At 39.1% G+C, this 27,335-nt stretch overlaps 1 protein-coding gene across 2 annotated transcripts in view; it reads right to left on the bottom strand.

The window, feature by feature from the left end:
* Nucleotides 1-636: 636 nt before the first annotated feature.
* LOC113535727 (ceramide transfer protein) overlaps nucleotides 637-27,335 on the bottom strand; it is a 45,423-nt gene continuing 18,724 nt past the window's right edge. The window contains exons 3-18 of one of the 2 annotated variants that reach the window (XM_034311411.2): nucleotides 24,169-24,285; nucleotides 17,335-17,442; nucleotides 16,709-16,847; nucleotides 15,264-15,347; nucleotides 14,430-14,587; nucleotides 11,774-11,866; nucleotides 10,010-10,096; nucleotides 8,538-8,630; nucleotides 8,258-8,341; nucleotides 7,730-7,825; nucleotides 7,059-7,191; nucleotides 5,801-5,871; nucleotides 5,591-5,719; nucleotides 4,570-4,699; nucleotides 4,260-4,395; nucleotides 637-3,399 (exon numbers count right to left, since the gene is read on the bottom strand). In XM_034311411.2, coding sequence (XP_034167302.2) covers nucleotides 4,268-4,395; nucleotides 4,570-4,699; nucleotides 5,591-5,719; nucleotides 5,801-5,871; nucleotides 7,059-7,191; nucleotides 7,730-7,825; nucleotides 8,258-8,341; nucleotides 8,538-8,630; nucleotides 10,010-10,096; nucleotides 11,774-11,866; nucleotides 14,430-14,587; nucleotides 15,264-15,347; nucleotides 16,709-16,847; nucleotides 17,335-17,442; nucleotides 24,169-24,285 — 1,650 coding nt within the window. In that variant the 3' untranslated portion in view covers nucleotides 637-3,399; nucleotides 4,260-4,267. The remainder of the gene's footprint in view (nucleotides 3,400-4,259; nucleotides 4,396-4,569; nucleotides 4,700-5,590; nucleotides 5,720-5,800; nucleotides 5,872-7,058; nucleotides 7,192-7,729; nucleotides 7,826-8,257; nucleotides 8,342-8,537; nucleotides 8,631-10,009; nucleotides 10,097-11,773; nucleotides 11,867-14,429; nucleotides 14,588-15,263; nucleotides 15,348-16,708; nucleotides 16,848-17,334; nucleotides 17,443-24,168; nucleotides 24,286-27,335) is intronic. The other variant, XM_034311412.2, reaches the window with a different exon arrangement.

Raw genomic sequence — 27,335 nt, 5'->3', positions numbered from 1 at the left:
AAACAAATCAGGCAATGGATATATTATTGCATGTGTTATTATTTGTACACATTAACAACCATCTGGCTCTTGTGTAAGAAGTTCTTTTTTCATGGTAATGGATGCCAAAAGGACGTGTGCATCATATTTACACCCCAGAGAATATATACGTGTATATATTTATACACAGTTAAAAGGGGGGGATGGGTAGTTTCCCAGGACTGAGAGAATAATATACTGAACAGAAAAATCTTGCCCTTTATTTATTTATTTATTTATTTATTTGCATGTTAAAAATATTCCCTGGGGTGCCACTAATTTTGGCAGATATACTTGAGAGAAAGTTTAGTGACTCTTATGTAAAAGTATAGCTCTAATGAGAATTATTTTTGTTAAGACAAAGATAAGCTTATATTATTTGCGACTCTCGATGAAGAGTATTAACATGCAAGTGTTACTGCATCACAAAATATCAGAGCCTATCAGAATCCAGTATGCAAATAAGGGCCAAATAATAGGTTTTCCAGGGAAAGTGGTACATAAAGTACAACCTTCAAAAAATAGTCGGGTGACTTTAGTATTATTTCTGCAGTTTTTAAAACTCTTATTTGCAAGATCCATCACTTCGTTATGGAATTAGCACATCACACACTGTAGTAAGACGTCTTTCTCTTTATTTCTGTATAAACACTCAACAGAAGTGCTGCATTTTCTCTCTTTTTCCCCGTTCATTCCGTTCAGACACTGTTAGTGTAACTATTTTATTTACAGAAACATTTGTTTTATTCCAACTACATTACATTCAGTGCAAATGCAACAAATAACAAACTATACTGGGATTAGACGTCTGATTCTTCAGCACACGCGCGCACACACACACACACACACACACACTCATTTCATTGGGGTGCAAAACTCCACTCCTGATAGGCTGTTTCCTGTCACAGCACCACCAACCCTCCAATCTGCTGTTGATTAAATGCAGATACAAGTATTTCATATAAGTTGATTGGACATCATTATTGATTTGATTGAACGGATTTAAAAAAAAAGAAAAAGTAACGAAACAGCCGAGGGGAATGGAGTTGAGCAGCCACGTGTTGAGTCGAAAAAAAGAGGGCCAATGTTTTCCTCAACATCCATCATTAACAGTCCTCTGCCTCTTAAAGAGCAAGCTTTAGAGCTCAACTTCGGGGTCGTGACTCGAGTGCTCTCCGTATTAACGGTGTTCATTAGATCGGTGTAAACTTTACACGGAAACAGTGAGAGGAACGCTATAAACAAAAATCATCGATTTCCATCAATTTCACCTTTAAGGTGATTTTCGCCTTTCTGTTGGACGAAAACAAAAATGGCTGGCATTCCTCTCAAAATCAAAAAACAATGAGCCTCATTTATCGGATATGAAGGAATTTATTCGTAAAATCGTTCGCAGGAGCATTTACACAGGATGAGCGGTATTCCTGAAAATCTATTTAGTTCGGAAAAATGTTCATATCCTACGTTCCGCTTCTAAATTTGTGAAAAATTACGTACAAGGACACTCATGAATGTGAAACGATTGATCGGCTTCAAATCGCATAATTGTTGCGAGTTACAATTTTATGTACGTATTACGCTGTCAAGTTTAAATCGCTATTTCAATTGTGCGTACGACAATTTTGTGAAACAACTGTGATTTTTACTATTAATGACTTGAAAAAAGTGATTCCAGAATAAAGCCTTAAATTATAACAAATACGACACTGTTCAATTAGGACAAAAGTAATGGCACCCTTTAAAAGGAGAAAGAGTTGGTGTGTGTCTGTGGTAGCTGATGCTCTGCAAAGGCTGAGCTGCATTACCGGAAGATTTAGCACATTTCACACTCAGGAGGCGCTCTTTCACTGCTCAGTCGCCATTTTGTTGCTTTCAGCTCTCTGTGAGATTTGTTGGCCTCACTAAATGTAAATCAGCTGTGCTGTGAGTGTGCTTGGTAATTTACAAATGTACTGATTGGCATTCATGAACATGCGCAGAAAATTAGCAGAAGGAAAACAAACTGTAGGAACTTTCAGTTCCATTTGGCCTACGAAAACACTCAACTTCACTGAAAGACTGATAAATGAGGCCCAATGTTTGATCAATAAGAATTCAGAAAGAAAAAAAGTGAAATATCAGATCATTATCAAACATCATTATAGTGTAATCGCTGAAAGACGCTTGACTTTTTTTTTTAAACTCCCCTCTGTTTTTGAGATCATATTTAGAAAAGGAGGAACCTCGCATCAGCAACACACAGGTCATGTGATTAGACTGAGGCACTTCACTAATGATTTAGACGCACGTCGGACACCTCGGATCATCCCGACCACACAGACACACACTCGCAAACAAGATCTGTTGAGTCTGTACTTCATCATACTTCTTGTTTGCACACACACACACACAAACATACACTCATCTCCCCCCCGTCTCTAAGGCATGTGGAGTCGGATGAATCACGCAAAAAGCATTGGCTGACAGCAATCCCACGCACTTGAAGCAATAATTAGAAATTATATACAAGTAATCGAGATGTAAAGCGTTTCCTTGTCGTATTAAAAAGATCCCACTTTTGTCTATCACTACTGATTCTTACTTGTGCTACAGTACGCCAGCGTGTCTCTGACATACACAAGTACAACTAAAAACAGATTTCAGATTTTCAGAGACAGATTAAACAACAAAACATCAGAAAGAAAAACGATCTCCTCTTCAGCACCAGTATCCGGGCTTCATCAAAGAGATCGAGACAAAAAGGCAAAGTTCATGGGTCATGTTGTAGGTCATAGGTCAATGACAGCCCTCTCAGAGTTCATTTACAAACGTTCGGATGGTGAAATGTCTGACCCAAGCTTCTTTTTTTGTTTGTTTGTTTTTTTTCTACTTTAAATTAGCAGCATGGGGGGGGAAAGAAAGCAGTGAATTCTGGGATCAATCAGTTAAGTGCAGCAAAAAATCTAGTCCAAAAAGAAAGAAAAAGAAGACAAAAAGCGAAACTAAAACAAGGCGTTCTTCTGTGTTTTGGCTCCATTAAATAAACCTTTTCTTTAAATCTCACATACGTACATACATACATACATACATATATTTTAATATCAATATATATCTCTGCTGAAAATACAGAACGAATGTTGAGATTTGGCAACGCGTCCTCTCAAGAGCGCTGAAGGGGTTAAAGCCTTGGGACTGCTTAAAGCCTACGGGGCGTCTATACTGAGGACCGCTGCAGGGAATTGTGGGTAATGTGGGTTGTTTCCGGTGGCAGCCGAGGGTCTGAACATTCAGGAGGAGGAGGAGGTAGAGGAGAAGGAGGAAGAGGACGGGCTGCAGTGAGAGGAACCTCCTCGGGGCCGCAGTAGCTGGGAGTGTAGAGAGGGGGCGCTGTACACTGACGATCTGCACACAACAAGAGAACCTGTTACACACTGGATAAAGCCTACATCCATCCATCCATCCATCAGCTTACAACTATCTATCCATCAAGCTATGGATCTAACCATCTATCTATCTAGTCACCTCATCTATCCATCCATCTATCCATCAATCTATCCATCTATCCAGTCATCCACTGATCATCTATCCAGGCATCTATCCATCCATCCACCTATCTATCTATCCATCTATCTATCCATCCATTAGTGCACATACTGTATCTACCTGTACATCTCATCTATGAAGCTTCCAAACGTCTCTCTAACCATTCATCCACCCAGTCATCCATCTATCTATCCATCCATCCATTTATCATCTATTCAGCCATCTATCCATCCACTCATCTATCCTGCCATCTATCCTGCCATCCATCCATCTACCCAGGCATCTATTCATCCTTCCATCCATCTATCTATCCATCTATCCATCTATCTATCTATCGGTCCACACATTGTATCTCATGTCAAGCTTCCAAACATCTATCTAACCATCCATCCATCCACCCACTCATCGATCCATCCATCAAACTTGTAAGCACCTATCCATTCATCCAATCAATCAATCAATCAATCAATCCATATATCTATCTCTCTATCTCATCTACCAAGCTTTCAACCATCACTCCACCCATCCACCCATCAATCACTGTGGCACCTGTACTACGTCAGTAACACTGTCTGCCAGCTGAAGTCTGAAGTTAGTATTTAAGTTACAGTTTTCCTTAAAAAAATTAACTAAAATAAAAAAGTACATTTTTTTGAGTTACATGTAAGAATTTCTGAGATCATCAGTTAGAGAGTGAGAGAAAGTTCTGGAAGATTCACCTGAGCTCTCAGAAGAGGATGGGCTTGCCGGCAGTTTTCTCCTGCACGTAGGAGGTGAAACGCTTCAGGAATTTGGGGTATTCTCGCTTGGCTACGGCTCTCAGGACAGACGCAGGGGCCCAGCCACCGGGGTTTACTGCAGCACAGGACATTAGCACAATATTCACAGCACTGCAGTAACGTTTCAACTCGAAATAATGAGCAATTTGTACATCAACATTATCATCATATTTTATTTTAATTTATTAATAAACAAAAATATCATCCTGCCAAATTCATTCTGTGTCTTAAAAATGAAGAAGTAACTCACCATTGGCCACGTATGTGATTTTACACAGAATGTTGTCTCTGCTGATCTCTTTGTTGCCTTCCGGTGGACTGACCAGCGTCTGGCAGATCATAGCGATGTTGATTTTGGCACGGACACACCTGCTGCTCGGCTAAAATTAACAAAAGTGGGAATTTATAGTGAGGATAAAGTGAGGAAAAGTACACACTTTTCTCGCTCCTCAGACAACCTCATCAGGAGAGTGGCTCAGTCATACAGGAGCACTGTCAATTCTCCACAACTCCAAAAAGTGCAAGCATGTGAGGTTAAATGTTAAAGTTCTGAGCAACTGATGGATAAAACGAATAATGTTATTTTATTTTATTTTATAAAGAAAGAAAGAAAGAAAGAAAGTAGAAGTAAAAAAGCAAAATGGGTAGGAAAGGAAGAAGGAAAGTTGGCAAGAAAGCAAGAGAGAAAGAAATGAGTAAAAAGAAAGAAAAATAAAAAAGAATTAAGTAGAAAAGAAAGAAGATAGAAAGAAAGTAGAAGAAGTAACAAATAAAGAATTGAGTAGGAAAGAAAGGAGGAAAGTAGGCAAGAAAGAAAAAGAAAGAAGTGAGAAAGAAAGAAGGCACAAAACAAATAAAGAAAGAAACAAATTAAGAAATAAATAAAGAAAGAAATCAAGAAGGAAGGAAAGAAAGAACTGAGTAGGAAAGAAAGGTAGAACGTAGGCAAGAAAGAAGGAAAGAAAAAAAAAACAAAGAAACATCTCAGCAGGTTTTGTTAAAGGCCACATTTGCATATTTCTACTTCCTGTGATGTATCCGTACTTCAGAAGTTAATATCGTGATAAAGATTGAACAATAATTCATCCAGCCCTCGCTAGTCTTTTTTCCTTTTCTATCCGTCTGTGAATGTTTAAGAGCTTCATGGTGTTTATACTGTACACAGCCGTCAGAGTGTGCAGGTCTGCAGCTGTCGTCTTCGGCACGTCCTGTACAGCTGTGCACACACTGTGCAATCAAACGCTCGTGGATTTTCTATTTATTTTTTTTACCTGGGCGTTGTCGTGATCAACAGAGAAGTTGCACACAATCCACGTGTCGGGGTCGTTCTCGTTGCTGGCCATGATTTTACGGATCGCTGACAAATACAGCACGTCTCTCTGTGATGCAGGCCACACCCTCTGCAGGAGATAAACCAATCAGCAAGTCAGAAACCATCTCCGTCATTAACGCGGTGTTGTGCTGATCGTCAGCCGCCTCACCTTGTGGGTCTGGTAGATAATTATGGCGTTATCTGACAACGACTCCACTATGTTGAAGTTTTCAACGGTAGCTGGGCATAAAGAGAAAAAAAGAGAAGGTTTAAAAATATAATTAATAAAAATGAACAAAACCTGTATTAACAAAAAAGGTACTACATTAGATGGTTTTAACACTTCAACAATGATTATTTTCCTGTAACAGCATGTCCCAGAGTCTTTTATTCTCCTTATACCAAAAATTTGCAATAAATTTTTTTAAAATTTTATTAAAGAACGACTTGTCATACCTTTTTTTTCTCTTAAAGTTCAAAATACGAAAATGCAGCTTGTCACGTTAGGCAAGAAGACAAGCATACGAGAAAGAAAGAAAGAACGAAGGGAGGGAAGAAAGATAGTAGTAAGAAAGAAAGACGGCAAGCAAGCACGCGAGAAAGAAAGAAGGGAAGTAGGAGTCCCTGTGTGAACTGTTACTACTGAAACAATAACATATCTGAAAAAGCGCATTAATAAATAATTTGTAAAAATACTTTGCCTTATAGCCAGAACTTTTTTTTCCAGATTTAAGAAGCAATAACACATGGCTACTGTTGAGATGTGTTTAATAACACAGGATAAGCAAGAACATTCCTGAATGAGTATTAAACCAAACAAAGCAATAAATCAGACATTTCAAATATGTGTATGAGGTTCTCATTATCCGCCAAATCAATAAGTGTGTGTGTGTGTGTGTGTGTGTGTGTGTTTGAAGTTCTCTACTGAAACTCATTTGTCTCATCCTGTCTTTTTCTGGAACATAGTAAATCTAGCTGCCAACATCAGCATGCTGGTGTTTTTTAAATCAGCATGGACCCCAGATGAATGATGGGTATTGACTGACCCCAGAGAGCTGCATTACAGTATTATGTGAAATACCCATCAGGCCACGCTGGTGCGTTTGCTCTGATGTCCCTCAGGCCTCATGCATATGACTGCTATAAATGAACTTTAAATGAAGCCACTGAATGTTGATCAAAGTTATAAGTCAAACAAAAAGTGCATTAGAGGGACATAAGGAGAAAAAATGAAGGTATTAAATCGATAACGAGCCTGAAATCTGAGATCACAGCCTGAGATTTGAGACGTGTAATCAGTTTTATTATCCGTGACAACTCAACTAGAGACAGAGAGCAGACACTTTGATGATGCCATACTGTGTAGGATAGGATTTTGTGTGTGTGTGTGTGTGTGTGTGTGTGTGTGTGTGTGTGGGTGGACTCACTTTCCCAGTCATTGCGGACTTCTGTATCCCAGAAGTAATGGCACACCTCGTGACCTGTAACCCCTTTGACTGCATGTGTGGCTTTCAGAGGGTCCAACACGATGCCGTTCTCCTCAACCTCTCTCCTGTACACCTACACACACGCACACACACACGCACACACGTCTTTATCGAATTTTCTTAGACTACAAATCAGTAGTTTATTAGGTATTAGACCACTGTTCCATTTAGGCTGCACATGTTCTGATGATGCTCCCATGCAGAAAAAAAAAATCTGTATACAAAAGTTAGTTAAAACACCTTTTTTACCCTTCCATGTTACAAACGCAGAAGCGTAAGTAGTAGAGTTTCAAAACTTGCTTTAAAAAAAAAAATAAATAAAAAAAATACAAAAATCTGTTGTCCTCATGGGGACCAGCCAAATGTCCTCACGAGGTCATAGCCATCAGATATTGCTGTCCTTGTGGGGATATATGGTCCAAATCAAGACATAATATTATGTTACTTTGTTTTATCGGCTTTCTAATAATAGCTAAACAGTTAACCTTTGATATGAGCTAGCTTATGCTTAGCATCTATAGTTTTTCAGTTACCTGGAAACAGTTTTATAACCACTTGAATCAAAGTGCTTTATTTTGAAATCTCAAAAACCCTCCTCCTACTCTCCTCACCTTCATCTCTCCTTCCTCGACCACCAGCTGCCAGTTCGCATCTCCGCCCACATCCTGCAGGGAGTAGGTCATGTGATTCTGTACCATCTCCTCCACCTATCAGAAACACAGGAAGACACAAAGGAAGAGGAAATGTGAGAGTCAGACATTTTTAGGGTCACACATGTCCACAACCACAATAATGACCAATCAGAATCGAGAATTCAGCAGTGCTGCGGTAGAAAAGAGATTATTCTGATATTTGGAGCAGGTATATGAAGATTTGGAAAATTTTGTTTAAGACAGACTTGTGTTGCATTCTAGCTATATTAGACACATAACTCCAGTGTAGAACTAAAAAAGAAATAATGAAAGAAAAAAAAAAAAAAAAACTTGTCCAAACATGTCTTCTATTCCTGTTTTTTGGGGTAAGTGAGATTGTGTAAATTGTCTAAATGTCAGTGTTGTCAGGTTGAAGCTGAACAGACTCGTGTCATGCCATTGAAGTGAGTTAAACATGCTGTGGGCGCAGCTAGGGGGCGCCGTTACCTCAGCACTGAACCTGTGCTCATGATGACGAGCGGGACTGAGCACTACGTCACAGGATAGAGGGGAGGAGGGCGGAGTGGGGGGCTGGAGCACAGAGACAGGATGGAGAGAAAGTGAGAAAGGTCACAGTGAGTGGCTGTGGAATGAAAGCTGGACTGAGACAGGAATACAAGTGGTGATCTCATCTGCAAATTCAGGATTAGGAAAGACAGTTTGTGTAGGAGAAACGTGTGATGACGTGGTTCCTTCACGGCAGGTTAAGCAAAACCGGTCGACTCACCTTCTCGGCAAATCGGTGGGTGCCTATCGTGGAATAGATGTCTCCGGAAGGCATCGGGCTTGGCCTCTGTATCCGAGACTTTTCCGTCTGAGTCTACAAAACACAAAACACACGATCAAACTGCTGCTCACACTTCGCAGTGCCGTACATGGACATAATACAAACCAGGAGTGTGATGTTCTTCCAGAAAGATAAGTCCATACAGTGAACATTTTGCTTAATACAGAACCCAGCGGCATGGTTTCCCCTTTTGAATGGCATGAAACGGTTGGTGCTGACTATCAGCTGCTTCTAAACAATAGAATACAAGCTGATTGTGAAATTTTTCTTGATTTACTGATTTTTCTGAGACTGATTGTTAATAAACTGCACTGATATTTTGTTTAGGTACTAGACAAATGTGTCCAGTGTTCCCTCTAACTTGTGTACACTCTGATGATGCTCCCATGCAGAATAAAATAAAATCCACACAGAGCGCAGAAACAAAAACATATACGCAATAGTTGTCAATTGACTTTTTTTTTTTAAACTTCTGTGTTACGAACACAACTCAAACACAACTCGCAATCACTGCAGCATACTTAAATAATTCAAGCAAACATCGGTACTTGTGCTTTCGCTCCTTTCCCACTGATGTACATGTGAGAAAGGCAGCATGTACATCTGTAGCCATTTCAAAGAATCTGACTACTCTAAAACCACTAAAACTCAAAGGTTTTAACTAGCAACATTAGCTGTGAGCTTAACAAACCACAGTTTGGAAAGCCCCCTATTTCCAGTCAGCACCACACCTATTTATCTCTAAAATCTGATGTGTCCAAGCAACCTGTGAATCAGAAAATAATATCTTTATTAGAGAACTTCTTGATCCCTGTATTAGTGACATCACCAGCTTTGTGCTGTACGCTCTCAGTGGATGTTTTTACCAGGACTAAAGGCTGAAGAGGGAGATTTAGCGGACTAGCTGCGTAGAAGACAGATATCTAAATGTAATGCGTTTTTTTTATTCAAACCGCTGGACAGTTTTATATGCAAGTTCTTTATTTATCAGTGCAGTCAACCTGTTACATCATTACATTTATAGCTGCTTTAACATAAGCATTAACAGGAACTAATTTGTTTTGTGGACGTTCCACAAATATAAACGAGTAAAAAAAAAGTATGATGTGTCATTCTGTAATAACTAAATAATTGTAACTGTTGGCAAACTGCTGTGGTGTAAATGGAATAAAAAACTTCGAGACATGCTGTTTCTGGAAAAGAACCAACTCTGCGGTGGAAACAGTAATTTCACTTTGCATTGTTAATTATTTTCCTATAACAACACAACATGAAGTGTTGTATTTTTTTAAATAATACTGAGCAATATGAGCAGACCGTTATAACATCAACCCCTTCAGTCCTGAATTAAAGCTGGCTAGATAATAAAGGTGAAAACGATGGGACGTGGTTGGTGAAATAGTTTTGCAAACCTGTTCCTCTATTTTGTCTTGTCTGTCCAGTGCGGCTTCCACAGCATCGAAGAACTCATCCTCGTTTATGAGGCTGTTCGGGCCCTCCTGAGCTCAGAGAGAGAGAGAGAGAGAGAGAGAGAGAGAGAGAGAGAGAGAGAGAGAGAGAGAGAGTTAGTCATGACTCAGAGAAATGCTTTAAACATCAGGGGACGTAGATAAAAGTGGGGAGATAACCTACACTAGCAATACGATCATATCAGCGAGGAGTAAATAGGATAAATAACTTCTCCAAAACTAGGATATTATCCACAAGGCTTTTGGATCAAAGATGAAATGAAGATGTTGTTACTTCATAATTAATCTCAACTTCACTGTAATTCACTGAACTCTTGTGTATTTAGGAGAAATACTTGAGCTAAGAAGCATGCAGGTTAAATTTCGATTAAATTAACATTTGGTAAGGGGGTGGAATCTCTCCAGGGAGAAAGGACAATCTGCTCTTCACAGCCAATTTCAACAGTGATCACACTTGAAGATCTAAACCAGTGCTTCTTATCAGCTCCAACATTATGGTTCAGCATGGTTCTTGTATAAGAAATATGCAGTGGAAATAGAGCCATAAAATGAAGCTTCATGAGCAGATAAAAATCCAAAGCACGTTTCCCCTCACTTAAAAAACAGAGAGACATGACCTGAGCAAAACTTTCTCCATCATCCGAAGTGAAGAGCAGAAATGTCTGGAAACATCTTGCAGTAGTAAATTCAAGAGAATTTATTTCTTGAAGCTTTAAGTTCAGAAAAAGTTGCTGAAGACTCAGTATTTTGGCATCTAAAGATGATGTCAGTGAGTCACATGATCATGATGATGATGTCAGAGGGTCAAATACTGTATGTAGCTAAAGGTATCTGGCGTAATAATCGATTTGATGTAACGAATATTATTTGTGACTTTTTTTGTATTAGATTCAGGGATACATATCGACAGACTCCTGTCTGATATAATTATAAATCGCATGTGATTTAGGTCACATGACCTTCCTGAACGTTATCAGTGTTCGGGTGAATCTGAAATCACTCGATTTGAACACGGTGCAGTAGATAGAGGGGAGAGACCGTTACCGCATTGCCCTCGTGGTCAGAAGTTAAAGACAAATGTTCCGAATACAGAGTAGAGAAACTAATAACAACATACAGTAACTAATAACATACGGTAACAAACAACTTTCCAAGATCATAAAGTTGCATCAAACTATGTATGAATTGTTCCTCTAACATGGTTTAAGATTTCCATTATGTGTGTTTTAAGTAAACAGGCTTGTCATCATTCTTTTCTCTACAGAGGTGGTGGACAGAGAACATGGAAGTTTAAAATTAAAGGAGTATCCCTTTAATTCCTCTAATTCCCTTTAAGGTTTTAAGGTTCTGGATTTGCATTTGTAATTCTTATAAACACTGATATTAATGCATCAAAGATAAGGAATAATTATTAGTGGTTGCTTATTCATTTTTATCATGCTTTAATATGACAACTAAACAATAAGTGGACATTTTAAAGGCATAATTCATTATATAAATTAATAACATCAAAGGTGAAATTCTGCCACATTTGCTATGTGATTTTTGTTAAATCTGGAAGCAATTTTTATTTAAAGAAAGCATTACAGATCAAATATAATAAAATACTTAACAATACAATATGCTCATGCTAAAATTGAAACGTCCTGAAAGCCGTGTAGCAAAAAAAATGAAGGTTATTCAGCAGTGTCGTAAAAAAAAGCCCACCTCGTAGTCCGGGCCTCCGAAATGAGATTTCTTCTTCAGCTCGGACAATGCTGTTTTATAGGCCTCCTCCACTCTCCTCCTTTTCTCCGTCTCCTACAGACAGACAGGGAGAGCGATTGAGAACGAGAGAAATGGAAGGCGTACGTGGGAGGGCGAAAGAGCCCGAGAAGAATGAAGGAGATACAGGAGAGCAAGAGTCACAGATTATATATTGCTACACTACACTTTCTTATCTCGTGAACTATGTGACTGCTTCAGATAACCTGCCTACCACAAATCTAGAACCCACAATTAAGCTCTAGAACCCACAGTAAAGAACATATTGTTAATTGCACCAAAAAAAAAAAAAAAAAACGCTTCTTGTATTGCAATTTATACGTATATAACCACATACCCATGCAGATGTATCCATATCAGTATTTTGCAGTTTTCTATGATGTTTTTGAATTGTACAACATAATTATTAAGCGACATTGCTACATGATCCGTAAATGTCTGCTCTTAACATGATGCATGACTGCTTTGCATACGTCAAAATAATGAAATCATTAATCTGTTATCATTGTAGATTTTTTTTTTAAAACAGAACTGCGCTGTATTACAGCATCCAGGATGAAACCGAGTACAAACATACACACAGATAATGTGTTCTAAACAAATACAAGTATGAATAGAAAATAGTCACGCTATTTGTGGGGGGTTTTTTTTTTTTTTTTTTTTTTTTTTTTTTGAAAGCTTACTAGAAACCTTGGCATCTGGTTGAGACCAGAGGTGTGCATCGGGACAAAGAATCAAAAGACATCCCAAAAGACATCCCCCCGTGAGCTGGAGCTTTTTCACTTTAAGACAAGCAAGCGGTCAGATATGAAGCTTGTGCATTAATATTCATTAACAGTGTTTATTCATTCATCCTTAGTAACTGCCTGATCAGGGTGAGGGTGTTTAGACTGGCAGTGGCAGCTCAGTGGTTAAGGCATTGAGCTACTGATCGGCTACTGACTGGGTACTGAATGGCATTGGGCAATTGACCAAATGGCCGCGAGATTAAATCCCAGCATCACCATGCTACCACTGTGAGCAAGACCCATAACCTTCAATTGCCAAGTCACTGTAAATCACTTTGGAAAGAAGCATCAGCCAAATGAGGTAATGTAAATGTTTTAATTTAGGCTACTAGATTGTTTATATTTTGTGAAATAGAACCAACTAAAATTTGTAGAAAATTCACTATATGGGGAAAAGTATGTGGACATCTGACCATCACACCCATGAGACGATGAGACTCACATATGGAGGTGATGGGCAGGTCAGGTGTGCACAAACTTCTGGCTATAATGTGTACCTGTGTGAGCAGGATTAAAAAGTTCTGCACACATCACTAGCTGAGAGAAAAAAAAAAAACCCTTTGGGTTTAGGCCATACCCACTTCAGGTTTAAGTCCAGATACAGATAAGGATATTTGAAGCACTAAACAGACACTGATACACAAAGCGTCACTGTGTTACACCTTTGCACACCATGAAGCACTCAAGGAACTTATAACGTATATTTATAGAATGGCACTACTATAGACCGGCTCCTTCAGCACACAAACGGCTCCTTTTCACCGGTTCTGGTAGCCGATGCAGTAATACAGCGACACACTACCACCTACTCACCACCTAAACTCCTGTTGTCTTGTCGCAGTGGACACTTGCCTTATTGTTTTCATAACAGGAAATAGCGCTTTGCATTCTCATGTTCCCAAGTGGATTATTCAGATCAGCAGCCTGGCTCTAGAAGTCATTTTCCTCAATGATAACAGAATGATAGCTTTGTGTAGGTGTGAGTCACAGTGAACTGTCCAAAGACTCAGCGGTCAATCATTTATCGACTTACTCATGAGAGGGCCTGTGTGACATACACAAGCCAGTCATTTACCCAGTTAACGGCTGATGATTACAGCTTATGTAGTGATGTCGCCTAATAATTACGTTGTATAACTCATTAAACATTAAAGAAAAGCAAAATACTGATATGGATACCTCTGCAATGTGACTACATGGGTTTAAAGTACTGGCTTAGAAGCATTTATGTATGATTTACAATAGGCTACATTTTAAAAACATGGAAAAACATTAGCTGAGTGAAATATTAATTTGTACAGCATTCACCACTTTATGTTTTTAAGGTGGAAAAGTGGTACACGGTGGTCCCCAGCTCGATCCTGAACTCGTGTGACTCTCTATGTGGAGTTTCTCATGTTCTCTGAGCGTCTGTGTGGGTTCCTTCGAGTTCTCCTACTTCCTCCCATCTCCCAGAAACATGCCAGTATGTGGATTGGCGAATCTAAATTGCCTCCTTAATCTAAACTGAGAAAGTATGTGACTGTGTGTGTGTGTGTGTGTGTGTGTGTGAATGTCCCGTCCAGGGATTATTCCCGCTTTATGCCCAGTGTTCCCGGGATAAACTCCAAGTCCACTGCAAGCCTGACCAGGATAAAGCGCTTACTGACAAATAGTGAATGAAAAACTGCTGGATGTTTGGTGAAAACAGGATGAAATTTTAGCTTTAATTGCCTCCAGTTGATTCTTTGACTCAGGTGTTTCAGCGCAGGTAAAAGACAAAACAGTGCAAAAGGGATATTTTTCACATCAGCTAACACTTTGTCCTGCACCTTATCCAGTCTCCTCTGCCAGCTGTCCTCTCTCTTCACCATCAGGTCAATGCAGTGCGAGAGCGTGGCCAGGATCCCCGCTGTAGTGGCTTTAAACGTGATGGCCTCACCTTTAAAATCAATCCCATTGAGGCCCTTAGTGCTCAGAGACTGGAACACTACGGACACAAACATAACAATAATGATTACTGTATTCAATAAACAGATATGAACAATTCAGCCAAAAAAGCTGGCTTTTAATTAAAACGAGACAAAATTAAAGGTGAGGTTTGTCATTTTAGAAATCTTTGCCCTCTGCCTCTGAGGCGAATCCCAATTCCAAATCTTCCGTTTCTGTCCAATCAATATCATTCACTCTAATATGCATGACTAGTGAAGTGATGGTGGGCGGAGCTAATTTCTGGGCCAGAAAAAATGAAACAAAAGACTAAAATGAAGTAATCATCCAGATCCACTGCATGGTACTAATGCAAATCAGTTTTTTTAAAGATTTTAATATCTTTGAAATTAGATTATGATTATAGGTCTATAAACACTTTAAAAGATAACAAATCGCACCTTTAAAGCTAATATTTAAAACATACACATACACACAAATATACTGATCAATTGTTTAAAATAAAGATTTTAAGACCAGATCAAGGACATTCTTTTACCTTTACATAAATAAAGAGCAAACAATTCAGAAGAACATTATTTTGCAGCAAGAAAACTCATGAGCTCCATGTTTCAGTAAAAGAAAAAATAAATAAATAAAATATTTTAAAAAAATAAATAAAATTAAAAAATCATACAGGTTGCAGGATTCTGCCCAGGTATTAATATGAAACTTACGCTTCTCTCTGCTGCCGTTGTGGTTGTGCAGGAATTCGCCATCAGTGCGAGTGGTAGGGAAGTCGTCTTCATCATCCTCCACAACTGGACATAACGAGAAACACACACACACACACACACACACACACACACACACACACACACACACACACACACACGGTTAGTATGAACTCAGAGACCCCAGTGGAAGTGGAAGGCACTGCCTAGAGCTGCCAGTACATCAGGCTGCACAGTGAGACAGCAAGCGTAGAAACCCAGCGTACCACACAGCACGACAATGGACCTGCTCATTCTACACAGAGAGAGAGGGAGAGAGAGAGAGAGGAGGCAGAAAAAGGAAAGAATGGGAGGAGAGGCGAGATCGAAAGAATGAAGAAAACAATGAGAGAGCAAGAAAGAGACAGAGTGAGAGATGACGAGGGGGAGGACTGTGAATGGACAAAAGAAGTAGCTGATTGTGTGTGTGTGTGGAGAGAGAGAGAGAGAGAGAGAGAGAGAGAGGTGTAGAACTGAAGAGGGAAAAAGTGAGAAAGTTAAGGGGAGAGCAAGTTAAGGAGGCAGCAAAAGATGACAAGACTGTCAGAGTGAAGAAAAAAAAAAAAAAAAAGGAAAAAGAGAGCCAAAGGAGGAGAGCAGGAAGTGAGTGAGATGAGGTGGCTCTTGCAGCGTGACATGGAGACCTGCAGATTTACTGGAATCCTATTCGGCACCGTATTATCATCACTCCTGTTCTACGTACAAAATATGCAACTAATCAATGATGGGGTGGCGTGGTGCGGCCTTACACGAAGCGGCGTTACTGTTACCATCATAAACGTGCTTATTTTTTGTTTTATTCCTCTTATATCACAGCAATTTACCAATGATTACAATTTTTTATTTATTAAAGAATGACATCTCATACTTTTTATCCATTTATCATTACATTTAACGCTGTTGTCCAACTGTGAACAAGTTAGTCCCTTTTATCACTTATGTTATAGCAGCTATAAACAGTCGCTCCGTCACCAGCCTCGCTCGAACTGAAGAAGACAAAAAACAAACGCCGCTTGTCACGTTACCGAGAAACCGAAAAAAGTGTGAAGTGAAGACTTTGCAATGTCGGAGAAGTTACAGTTTTACCTCTGCTGACACTGGAGACTCCTTCCAAAAGTGTTAAATAAGCATCACAGAGAAAACCTCACCATATCAACAATTACACACTGTTTATGTGGAGCGTCCGCCGTACAAGTCCCTGTGAATGAGCTGTTGCTATAGAAACGATAACGTATCAGAACGAGCGCATTAATGTATAAATAAATAATAATAAATAAATGTATGTAGCATTACGGAAGCGGTGTACTATTAGTAATACAAGGCAGGTGTCATATTACACACTGTCACAGTGTGTGTGTGTGTGTGTGTGTGTGTGTGTGTGTGTGTGTGTGTGTGTGTGTGTCACTCACTCTTATCCCTCTGCAGCTCGTCTTTGGACACGGCGTCTGCGCAGGCATCGAAATATTTCTGTAGCGTGTCCACCTGTCTGCACAGGATGTCTCTGAACGTCTCCATCTCGGCCAACTTCTCTCGGAGACTGTGGCCCTTCTGCAAAGAAAACACACACACACACACACACACACACACACACACAGAGTGAGAAAGGATTTACTGCAGCGTTATGGAGTTATGGAGCTTGGACTAGGGCTGGGCGATATGATGATATAATATCGATTTTGTGATAAATTACGTCGCAGTAAACTTCTCTGTGATATCTCAGGTATCTTTACGATCTTTACGATCTTTACGACTGGAAGCAGCTGATTTAATATTACAATTTTACACTGAAGTTTCACCGTTTGATTTCTGTATTTTTTTCTGTAGACACTTAATAAAAATATCAACACTTTATACTGTATTGTAGAAATGTGTAGCGTGATATGATATTTTTGTCACATCACCCACCCCTAGCTTGGACTGTATAGATCTCTTTTTTTTTTCTGGAAACTCAGAATACGTAAGAGAGATGTGGAAAGTGTGAAGGTGAACAAAAGGTCGGAGCTGAGTGTGTGTGTGTGTGGGAGTTTTTTCTCACCTTAAAAGAGGAGGTGGAGGTGGCGGAGTAGCCGCTGGTAGCTGAGGTGAGAGAGAGCATGGAGCCATGTCTCCTTAAACTGGATTCAGAGCCATAACCGGACTCGGCCTGGGTGGGAGAGAGAGGGAGAGAGAGGGAGAGAGAGAGAGAGAGAGGGAGAGAGAGGGAGAGAGAGAGAGAGAGAGAGAGAGAGAGACTGTCATATGAAAGACCAAAAACACAAACACAGTCTCTCTTTATTGAGTTAAGACAAAAAAAAAAAAAAAAAACATGCAGCTTGTCATGTTTTACAGAAGTGCTGACACTGGAGACTCCTTCCCATAAATATTAAATAAACATCTCCTAAAAAGAACTTCAACTTTTTTTGTGTGTGTTGTCCATACACGTCCCTCTGAATGTGCTGTTACTATAGAAACGATAACGGACCAGAAAGAGTGCGAACGTTGATCAGAGCTGCTGTTATAGAAGATCGATCAACACCGTCTGACCAATCAGTTTCGAGAGATCAACAGCGCTATGATATAAGCATTGTTCTCACAATGACTTGATTAACAAGGGATTAAAATGGTTGCCTTCTGTTTCCTATAGCATACTATCGGTTGCCATGGTTTCACAAACACACAATATATCTTGCAACAGAACATACACAAAAACCATTTCACTACAAATCTATTGGTCTTAGACGAAGTCTCAGCTCCAGAAGAATCCTCTTGAGACTCTAAACCTGAGTAATGGCTCAAAATAGAGTGTGTTCCATAGCGTAAAAACACATGCGCACACCTGAGACGAGACGAGACGAGAGACAGAGTGGCGGAGCAAGATGAGACAAGCCCAGCTTGCCGTCTCGGCTCTTACACAAACAATGAGCTGATGCAACTCATTTCTCAACATTATCATCTGATGAGGGGAAGAAATCAAGCAACAATGTCTGAAACACTGATCTCTGCCACCCTGTGTGTGTGTGTGTGTGTGTGTGTGTGTGTGTGTGTGTGTGTGCGTGCGTGTGTGTGTGAGAGAGGGAGATTTCCCTGCTCTCATTAGGAAATGCAGTCCGACATGAAAGGCAGGAGCCCCCGGTCTCGCCCACACACTAGCATGCTCTGACACTTGCGTAAATCCCGAGTGCGTCGTTAATGACGGTTCATTTCTCAGCGTACGTTACAACACGGGCGACGTTGCGATATTCAGGGTGTGTTCCGAGAGCGACCGACTCAACTCAGCCGCAAATCTAAAGTTCACACTGTGTGTGACATGCGTGCTCAAACTTTTTATTACGACATTATTGTATTTTCTCGACTAAAGTGTTCAGAGTTGTTTATGCTTTCTCTGCAACATGACAAGCTGCAATTTTTGTCTTATTAAGATGAAGAAATTTGAGAGAAAAAAAAGAAAGAGAGAGGCTGGTGAGGGAAAGACTTCTACTTCTAAGTTGTCTCAAGAACGTTCCTCAAAATCAAAATAAATGTAACTATAAACAAACACAACGAACATGAAAAAACACTTCAGGACGTTCTGTTATAGGAAAATAATCAATTTCTGAATGGTAACAGGAAATATTTATATGTTATTGTATATTTATATATTTTTTCATTTAGGCATACAAAAATTCAATTTGTGCATTTTTTTAAAACTCCAGAACAAATTATTGTGTGGAAAATCTGTACATTTGTTCATTTGGAAAGCTAAATAGTGCAATCTGGCATCTTTAAGGAAAGAAATCCTTAAGCCTCTAATTTTTTTTTAAAATTTTACTCCAGAAAACTTTTCAAAACACTCCATTTAGAACATATGGTCAAAACTGGAAATGTGTAATAAAAAAAGAGTTATTATGATCATAAAGCCTAAAAATATTTACAAGTAAAAAAAAAATAAATAAATTCAAAATTATGATTACAAACACAAATTTTTGTTTTATTGCACAATATATTGCATAAAATTTTACATATGATATTTTAACCTTATTTCCTTTAATCCTATGATCAAAATGAGATGATTCTTAGTCATAGGAACTGAGTGTCAAATTAAATAAGCATCAAAATAAGTAAGAAATGAATAATAATAATAATAATAATAATAATAATAATAATAATAATAAAAACAAGACCAGTGGGTAGGAACTTGTTTTTGTCTTTAATAATATTGCAGAGATTTTGCATTTATTTGAGAAAGAAAAATTTGTGATCACAACTATAATCAAATTAACCTTACAATATTGAATATGCAAATTTTTCGAGTGCTGTAAAACGCAGTATTTTCTCATTTGTGGCTCAGAATATAATAAAATTAAATTAGCTCTGCCCAACATCCAGAACAAATCAGTGTTCAAAGATCAGCACTGATAACATCTAACAGACGCCTGTTGCTCTGCCTGCCTGCTTTATAGCTAAGAGCAGCTTCCTGTCCACACCTTCCAACGAACACTCACCCACAAACTAGCCTCAGAGCAGAGCTCACCGACACACACGCTTATAAACTGCAGAAGTGATGAACAGGGGCGTCGTGGTGCTGCTTTACCACTAGAGGACAGTGATGTTCAGTCAGCGTTCAGTCTGAACATCTCCAGAGTTAACTCCAGTTCAAACACAAGCCCCCTGATAAACACGACTCGCTCTTACAGCCGCTCCGGCCAATCAGCTCGGCTCACACTGACATCAAGACCTCAGGACGATCCAATCACAGGCCAGGAAGAGTCTGTGTTTATCGGATCGATTTGCTGATGAAATCTAATAGCGCAGAGTCAGCATCCAATCCAATAAAACACAATGGTCAATAGAGTGTGTGTGAGAGAGAGAGAGAGAGAGAGAGAGAGAGAGAGAGAGATAGAGACTGTGTGTGTGTGTGTGTGCGCGTGTGTGTGCAGGAGAACGAGCATGTGTGTGCGTGATTTATGGAGCCCAACTCACTTCAAAGTAAACACATCATTTCATTTTTTATTTACTTTATCACTGAAATAAAGGGCCTGAGCTTCACACTGTAGACCACACACACCCCCAAACACACACCCACACACCCTCCTACACAAACTCCAACAAAATGCTGCATGTGACGCTTCAGATTAAATCAAATACTCTCTCTCTGTGTGTGTGTGTGTGTGTGTGTGTGTGTGTGTGTGTGTGTGTGCGCAGTGTGTGCAGTTCCACTTGAAGGCTCCTTGTGGTTTTGCTCTTCCACGTGATCTCCTTTAGCACGACTCCTCAATATTCCTCTCTCTCTCTCTCTCTCTCTCTCTCTCACTCACACACATACACACACACACACACACACACACACACACACACACACACACACACAACGGTCAGGGTGTCTATCGACAATGCTCTAATGGGAGGCACATGTAAGTTATTGCGCGCGCACACACACACACACACGAGCAAGCACACGCCTAGCCACATGTGACACACACACACACACGTCTCTCTCTCAGTACAGAAGTAAAGAAAATGAGATGTGACTGACACAGCAGAGTTAGTAATGAAACATCAGAATCATATTAACAGAAAGAAAGAAAGAAAGAAGAGTAGGAACTAGAGAAAGCGAAAAAGCAAAAGTAAGAAAATGATGCAAAAAAAGAAAAAAGAGAAAAAAAAAAGACAGTGAGACATCGGGGAGAGAGACAGAGAGACAGACAGAGAGACACACAAAGAGGACAGAGAGAGACAGAATGGGACAGAGACAGACAAGCACATGCGCAAGTGTGTGTGTGTGTGTGTGTGTGTGTGTGTGTGTGTATACATATATACACACCCACAATTGTTAAGTGTTTTGTTGTGCAGGACGCACCCCAAAACACACGTGGTGCTCTTTTTTGGCAGTCGACACGAGGGGAAACACCACACACACACACACACACACACACACACACACACACTTGCTGTTTCCTCCAAATGACACACCTATTGTGTTAGTAAAGTGTTTATGTGGTGTGCATGTGTGGGAGACTCCCTCTCTCCCAATTTCTCACTCCAGACTGTATGTACATGGGTGTGTGTGTGTGTGTGTGTGTGTGTGTGTGTGTGAGAGACTCTTTGCGTATGTATGACTCTACATGCATATGTGTGTTTGCGTGTGTGACTCATACCACGAAATGGAAAGGATTTTTACCTGGGGTACATGTTTCCGTATGCGTGCCTCACATTTGCAGGATGTGGCGTGTGTGTGTGTGTGTGTGTGTGTGTCAATAGCAATGTTACCCCACATGGCTACGGTTCTCTCTCCTCCTAGCCTGTCACACTGAGACCACACACACACACACACACAGACAGGCTCCGCTCCAACACAGAACGTGGGTAAAGATCACATCATTTGCATTGTTGAGGCTTCGAACAAAGAGCTGTCAATCAAGCAAGCTGATTACAATATTAAGCCACGCCCACTCAGACTCAGTTCTGTTTGATCGGGGGAATTCGTCGGGTGTTTGAGCAAAACACCAAAAACCCAGGTTCTCTTTGCTCTTTGCTGCACTTCATTTTATCATCTTTATTTTCAGTAGAGTTGAAGACTACGTGACAAATTTGTAATAATTTTTGAAAATAGAGAGTTTATTTTAGTTTTTTGGTGGGTCAGCTCAGTTTATCCTATTGAAAAGACCGACTTTATAACTTCATCAATAACGTTTTTTCCCCCCTAATTTGCAAAAATAAATAATTAATAAATAATAAATAAATAATTAAATAAATAATTAAAATAAATAAATAATTTAAAACCCTCCAAAAAATGTTTGGTTTTTTTTTTTCAGCCCAGTGTGTCCTGCATTTTGTATTTGTTTATTTTATTTGTTAATATATAATTAAAATAATAAATAAAAAAAAAAATACAAAATGCAGGACACACTGGGCTGAAAAAAAAACAAACAGGTTTTTTGAGGGTTTTTGTTTGTTTGTTTTTTTATTAAAAAAAAAAAAAATTCAGTTTATCACCAGCAAAATGATCTAGACAGATACAAACTGCTCTGAATCAGAATCAGCGAACACCTTAAAGGAACCATGGATTAAAAATAAAAAAAATACAGTTTCATTTAGGTCTCATTACTTATATTCAGTCTATATTTAGATTTTCTGCAATGATGCCTGATGGTCTTGGGATGACATTTACAGCATACACATACAGCATTACGCCTCCGTGGAAGCATCCAGAGATTCACGATTCAGAAAAGCGGCAGTGAAGCGTTCTGTGTGCGGGATGTTAATAAAAATAAAGACGACTGAAGTCACTAAAAAAAAGCCTGATGCACCTTTAAAGTTGTTTGTCTACGACTCGACACGCAGGAAGTCGCAGGAACACAATCTTCCAGTGTTTGTAAAAACCACACGTATCGTCCAGGCACTGAAACCAGCTCCGTGACGCCGACTCGCCGTTCCCCTCGGCAACACGAGCTCCATGGCAACGCTCACATGATGACATCGATGGGGCAGTGTCAGAAGGCAGATGGCGCAGACAGGAGTCCGAGGCCAGGCTCTGATTAAACACATCCTGAGCAACGAGAGGCTAAAACCTCAATCGAACTTCAGCAGTGTTTCAGATAAACACACTTCCTCAATACAAAGTGTGATTTTAACAAGTTCTGGTAACACTTCACTTGAAGGGTACCTACACAGCGCCTTTATAACACATTCATAAGCAATGAATGAATGGTTGAGTTGAGTGAACGAGATTATTGTATGCGTTATTGTATTTTTTTATCCATATCTTACAGGTTACGAGTTTATTTTTACTAACAGCACTTCCAGGAAGTTGGCGAAGGTACACAAAGCGCTTCGTAAGAGTGTTATAAATGTAAATCTGATTGACACATTAGTTCGAAGGCATTCACATTCACATTCATTTGGCTGGAATACCGGCTTCATAAATAAGAAGCTGTACTGGAAAGGAATGAACAACCATTTTAATCCAAACAGCGTTTAATTCCTTCCTCCTATAAGAAGAACATACTGTAATAAAGCTGTAATCAAGCATTAGCAAAAATGTCTCCACCTGCCATCTTACCTTGTCTGAGGTGTACTTACAGTGTCTACATCTTCCATCACCCATTCCAGTACAGCTTCTTATTTATGAAGCCCATATGCCAACTAAATGAATAAGCTGAAAGCCAAACTAAGCAAATTTATGTTCATAACACTCACAAAAAGCACTATGTATACTATGTATACGTTTGGGTTTTTTTTTTTGGCAAATGTCAAAAGCAAACACAGTTTTGCTTCCCAGTCTCTGCTTTTTGAACGAGAGAAGAAAAAAATGCTGGAGATCACTAGCATACTTTTCCACTGGACAGCTACGTTAAAATAAAAAGATAAAATAAATAAATAAATAAATAAAAGACATCCCGGACATGTAATCTTCTCAACCCAGTCGCACGGGATACTGATTTCAGGATCAAAAAGCATTCCCATTTCTCCCAGTGTAAGAATTCCCCATTACGAAACCAAAACCTTTCCTGTACGCAAAACAGGACTTGACAAGACCTACGATACTTTCACACTGAGGCGGAGCAGCATGTTTTTATCCTGTCTCCTACTCGATTTCTGTGCAGATGGGCAAAAAACCTGCAAAGAAGATTGCGAAAGAAAGAACGGTGCAAAAAAAGGGTGAGAATTTCTCTAGGCAAAAAGAGAAGTATTGCAACACTCTGTGATAGCCGATCAAACTGCATCGTGACAAACCACATGCTAAAAGCAAGGTGATAAAAAAATATAGAAGAGGTTTTCCTGTATGTTTCAAGACATTTCTGTACAAGAATAAGCAGTTTCACGCTTACACTAAAGCCCTTTGCACTTCACTGCAGTGCGATCTTGAGGTTAGGGGTTAGGGGAAGTGTGGATGCAGTGATGTTGGGCTCACCCTGTGCTGCTCGATGGAGTCGATCCACTGGTGACGGTGCTCAGGGTCCAGAGCCCTCAGGTACCACACGCTGTCATTAACACTGATATCCAACCTGCACTCGTCAAACTCATGGGGCTGTAAATTAAAAGAGAGAGAGAGAGAGAGAGAGAGAGAGAGAGAGAAATGTAGAATTTTAATTATGAGTACATCTGAATTGGTGTGTATAAGGCACTGATCATTTTCTGTTTAATTGTTGTGTAGGAAAATGTGTTTCTAAAAGTGATGCAAACGTAAGTAAATCTTTAAACTTTTAATATTGGAAACAAATTCAATTCCATCATGCACTGAAACTGGATTTTCTATACAACAGACCCTAATTAAAAAAAAATAATTAAAACACCATAAGAGTGGTTTATCTGAAACTAATTATGAGAGTGTGAAGGGTCTTCTGATGATGCTCCCATGCAGGAAAAAAAAAAATCTGCACAGAACGCTGACACAAAAGCATTTATAAAACTTAACTGTCAATTAAACTGACAGATGACTGCAGTGCAGTTGCGATGAGGAGCTATAGCTAACTCGATGAAGCACATGGAATTCTTAAAACTGGATTTTCCACACAACAGATCCATGACCGTTTGTTTCAGACCCTAATTTAAAAAAATAAACACCATAATTGTGGTTTATCTGACACTAATGATGAGTGCGTGCAGGGTTTTCTGATGATGCTCCCATGCAGGAAACAATCAAATCCACACAGAACGCTGACACAAAAACGTGTATAAAAGTCAATTTGAGTTGATTGACAGATGATTGTGGTGTAATTCGAACCAGCCATAGGTGCACTTGACTCTCATAACAGCATTTTCTTGATATTACAGCATATTTTTTTGAAAGCCCAAAAACAGGAACCATGTCAAAACACAGAGTCCCATCCACAAATCATGCTAGCTGTGAGCTTAGCAAGCCGCTTGAATTTTTCAATCACCCGTTAAATCTTATTTGACTAGCAGTGCTGCTGAGAATTGTCTTGCCAGGCTAGCTGGCTAACTCTAACCAGCGCGGCCGCAATCTGTATGTAATATGGCTCACGGGGTATTTCTGCTCGAATGAAACAGGTTTTGCTCAGCAAGAAAAACAAATAGAGCCAACACTGGTGCAGAGTTAGCAACATTTTTATGGTTTAGCCATAGAATGTACGATTTTTGATCCCATACCCAGCAATATTTTTTTTCTGCCTTTTCAGCAAAACAGCACTCAGACCAAACACGGGGAAAGGATGTGAGGAAAGGACGAGGGGAAAGGACACGGGACGAACGTTATTGTGGTTACTTTCATGTCTACATAACGAAGACAAACTGTAAGGTGTATAAGCGACTTGTTGCTTGCAGGTGTGAACCTACAGTAACATCTGAGTGTTTCTGGGGCAGAGGTAAATCTCTCTCTCTCTCACACACACACACACACACACACACACACACACACACACACACAGTACACTATGAAAAGTCAAGGCTAAAGGGGAGACGAGGACACAGCAGGTGGATGTTACAGAAAGCAGAGGAAATGAAATTGGCTTTAATACCCTGAAAACAGAGTGTGTGTGTGTGTGTGTGTGTGTCTGTCTTACAAGGGTCAGTGTGTCCTCATAATACCCACAAATATTACTATAATCAGAGACAGAGAAGAGAAAGGGAAAGAAAAGCCACTTCAACATGTGTGAAATGTTTGCAGTCAGTTTATTCGACCGCATTCTCTGAAACTATGAGGCTGAAGTTGCTAACAATAATGAAAGCTAACTGTTACCAGTTTAGCATCGTGCAAATGTCTAAAACACACACTCGTTAGCTCAGTCATACTGTCTCAACTCAAAAAACTGCAACAGCATAGAATACTAGAAATTAAATGCAAATAATTTGATGTTAAACGAGTAATCATTTATTCTTTTTTATTTTAATTTGTATTACATATTTAATTTAAAGAAATCTGTTACAATCCCCTGCTTTACCCAATTTGATACGACTAGTTTATCTTAATAACTGAATAATTGTATTGTTCATTTATTTATTCCTAGAACTTCTATTACAGCTGTTTAGTAGGTTTTTTTTAATCTTCTATAATGTTTTTATTAGCCTTTTTTTTTGTAAAGTACTGAGTATTTTAATGTATGAAAGAGGTTCTATAAATAAAGTCTATTATTTTTATTATTATTATTATTGCTATTTTCTGGTCCTTCCTTTATTCTCTTTTTTATTGTTTTTTTTCTTTGTAAAACACTGAGCTGCATTTTAATGTATAAAAGGTGCAATATAAATAATTATCTTTTCCTTCCCTTATTCTGTTTTTATGTGATTTTTTTTATTTTGGAAAGCACTTTGCATTTTAATGCATGATTATATATAAAGAGTAATTATTATTATTATTATTATTATTATTATTATTTTGATCTCTTGTTTCTTTGCTTATTCTGTTTTTATTTGGTTTTATTTTTTGTATAGCGCTCTGAGCAATTTGCTATATAAATAAAGATTTTTATTATTGCTTTCTGTTTTTTTCCAGTTATTTTTTTTCCCCAAATGTACTTCGAGATGTTTGAAATTATTGTTATTATTATTAATAATAATAATAATAATAATAATAATAATGTTAAAACTACATTAAACTTACCATACATTTCTACCTTTAAACTTTAGGCCATGCCCCCCACCCGAGTCTGAAGTTTGTTTTCGGGGAAACACGGTTTATTTAGTTTTTCACTGAATTATTGCCATGATCGATGGCATAGCAGCGTAAGGATAGCGGTCAGCTAAGCGCACTCCCATGATCCCCTGCCACTTAGCGTGCAGCTCCAGCTCTGTGGGCGCTGAGTCTAAACCACTAAACTTCCAGAGCACTAATGGTAGACTCTTCTGCTAGAAACAGCACATTACGAACATTAGAAAGACCATCACCAGACTTTGAGTGTGACCTGCATGCAGAATTCATCTGTAATCCTTTCAGTGAATGCTTCTCAAGAGGACGATTTAACAAGACAATGCTAATGAGAAGAATCAGAACAATCAGTAGGCCTGAGGAGAAATGGATTAGCCTCGTTGATTCCATCAGTGGGAGAAACTCTTAAAAGCACAGCTGGAGGCTTGAATTCATTCGTTAACTATTTTTATATCTTCACTGGGGTTTATTTT

The sequence above is a fragment of the Pangasianodon hypophthalmus genome, chromosome 15 (assembly GCF_027358585.1).
Source record: "Pangasianodon hypophthalmus isolate fPanHyp1 chromosome 15, fPanHyp1.pri, whole genome shotgun sequence".
NCBI lineage: Eukaryota > Metazoa > Chordata > Actinopteri > Siluriformes > Pangasiidae > Pangasianodon > Pangasianodon hypophthalmus.
This window is presented reverse-complemented; position numbering and strand designations above follow the sequence as displayed.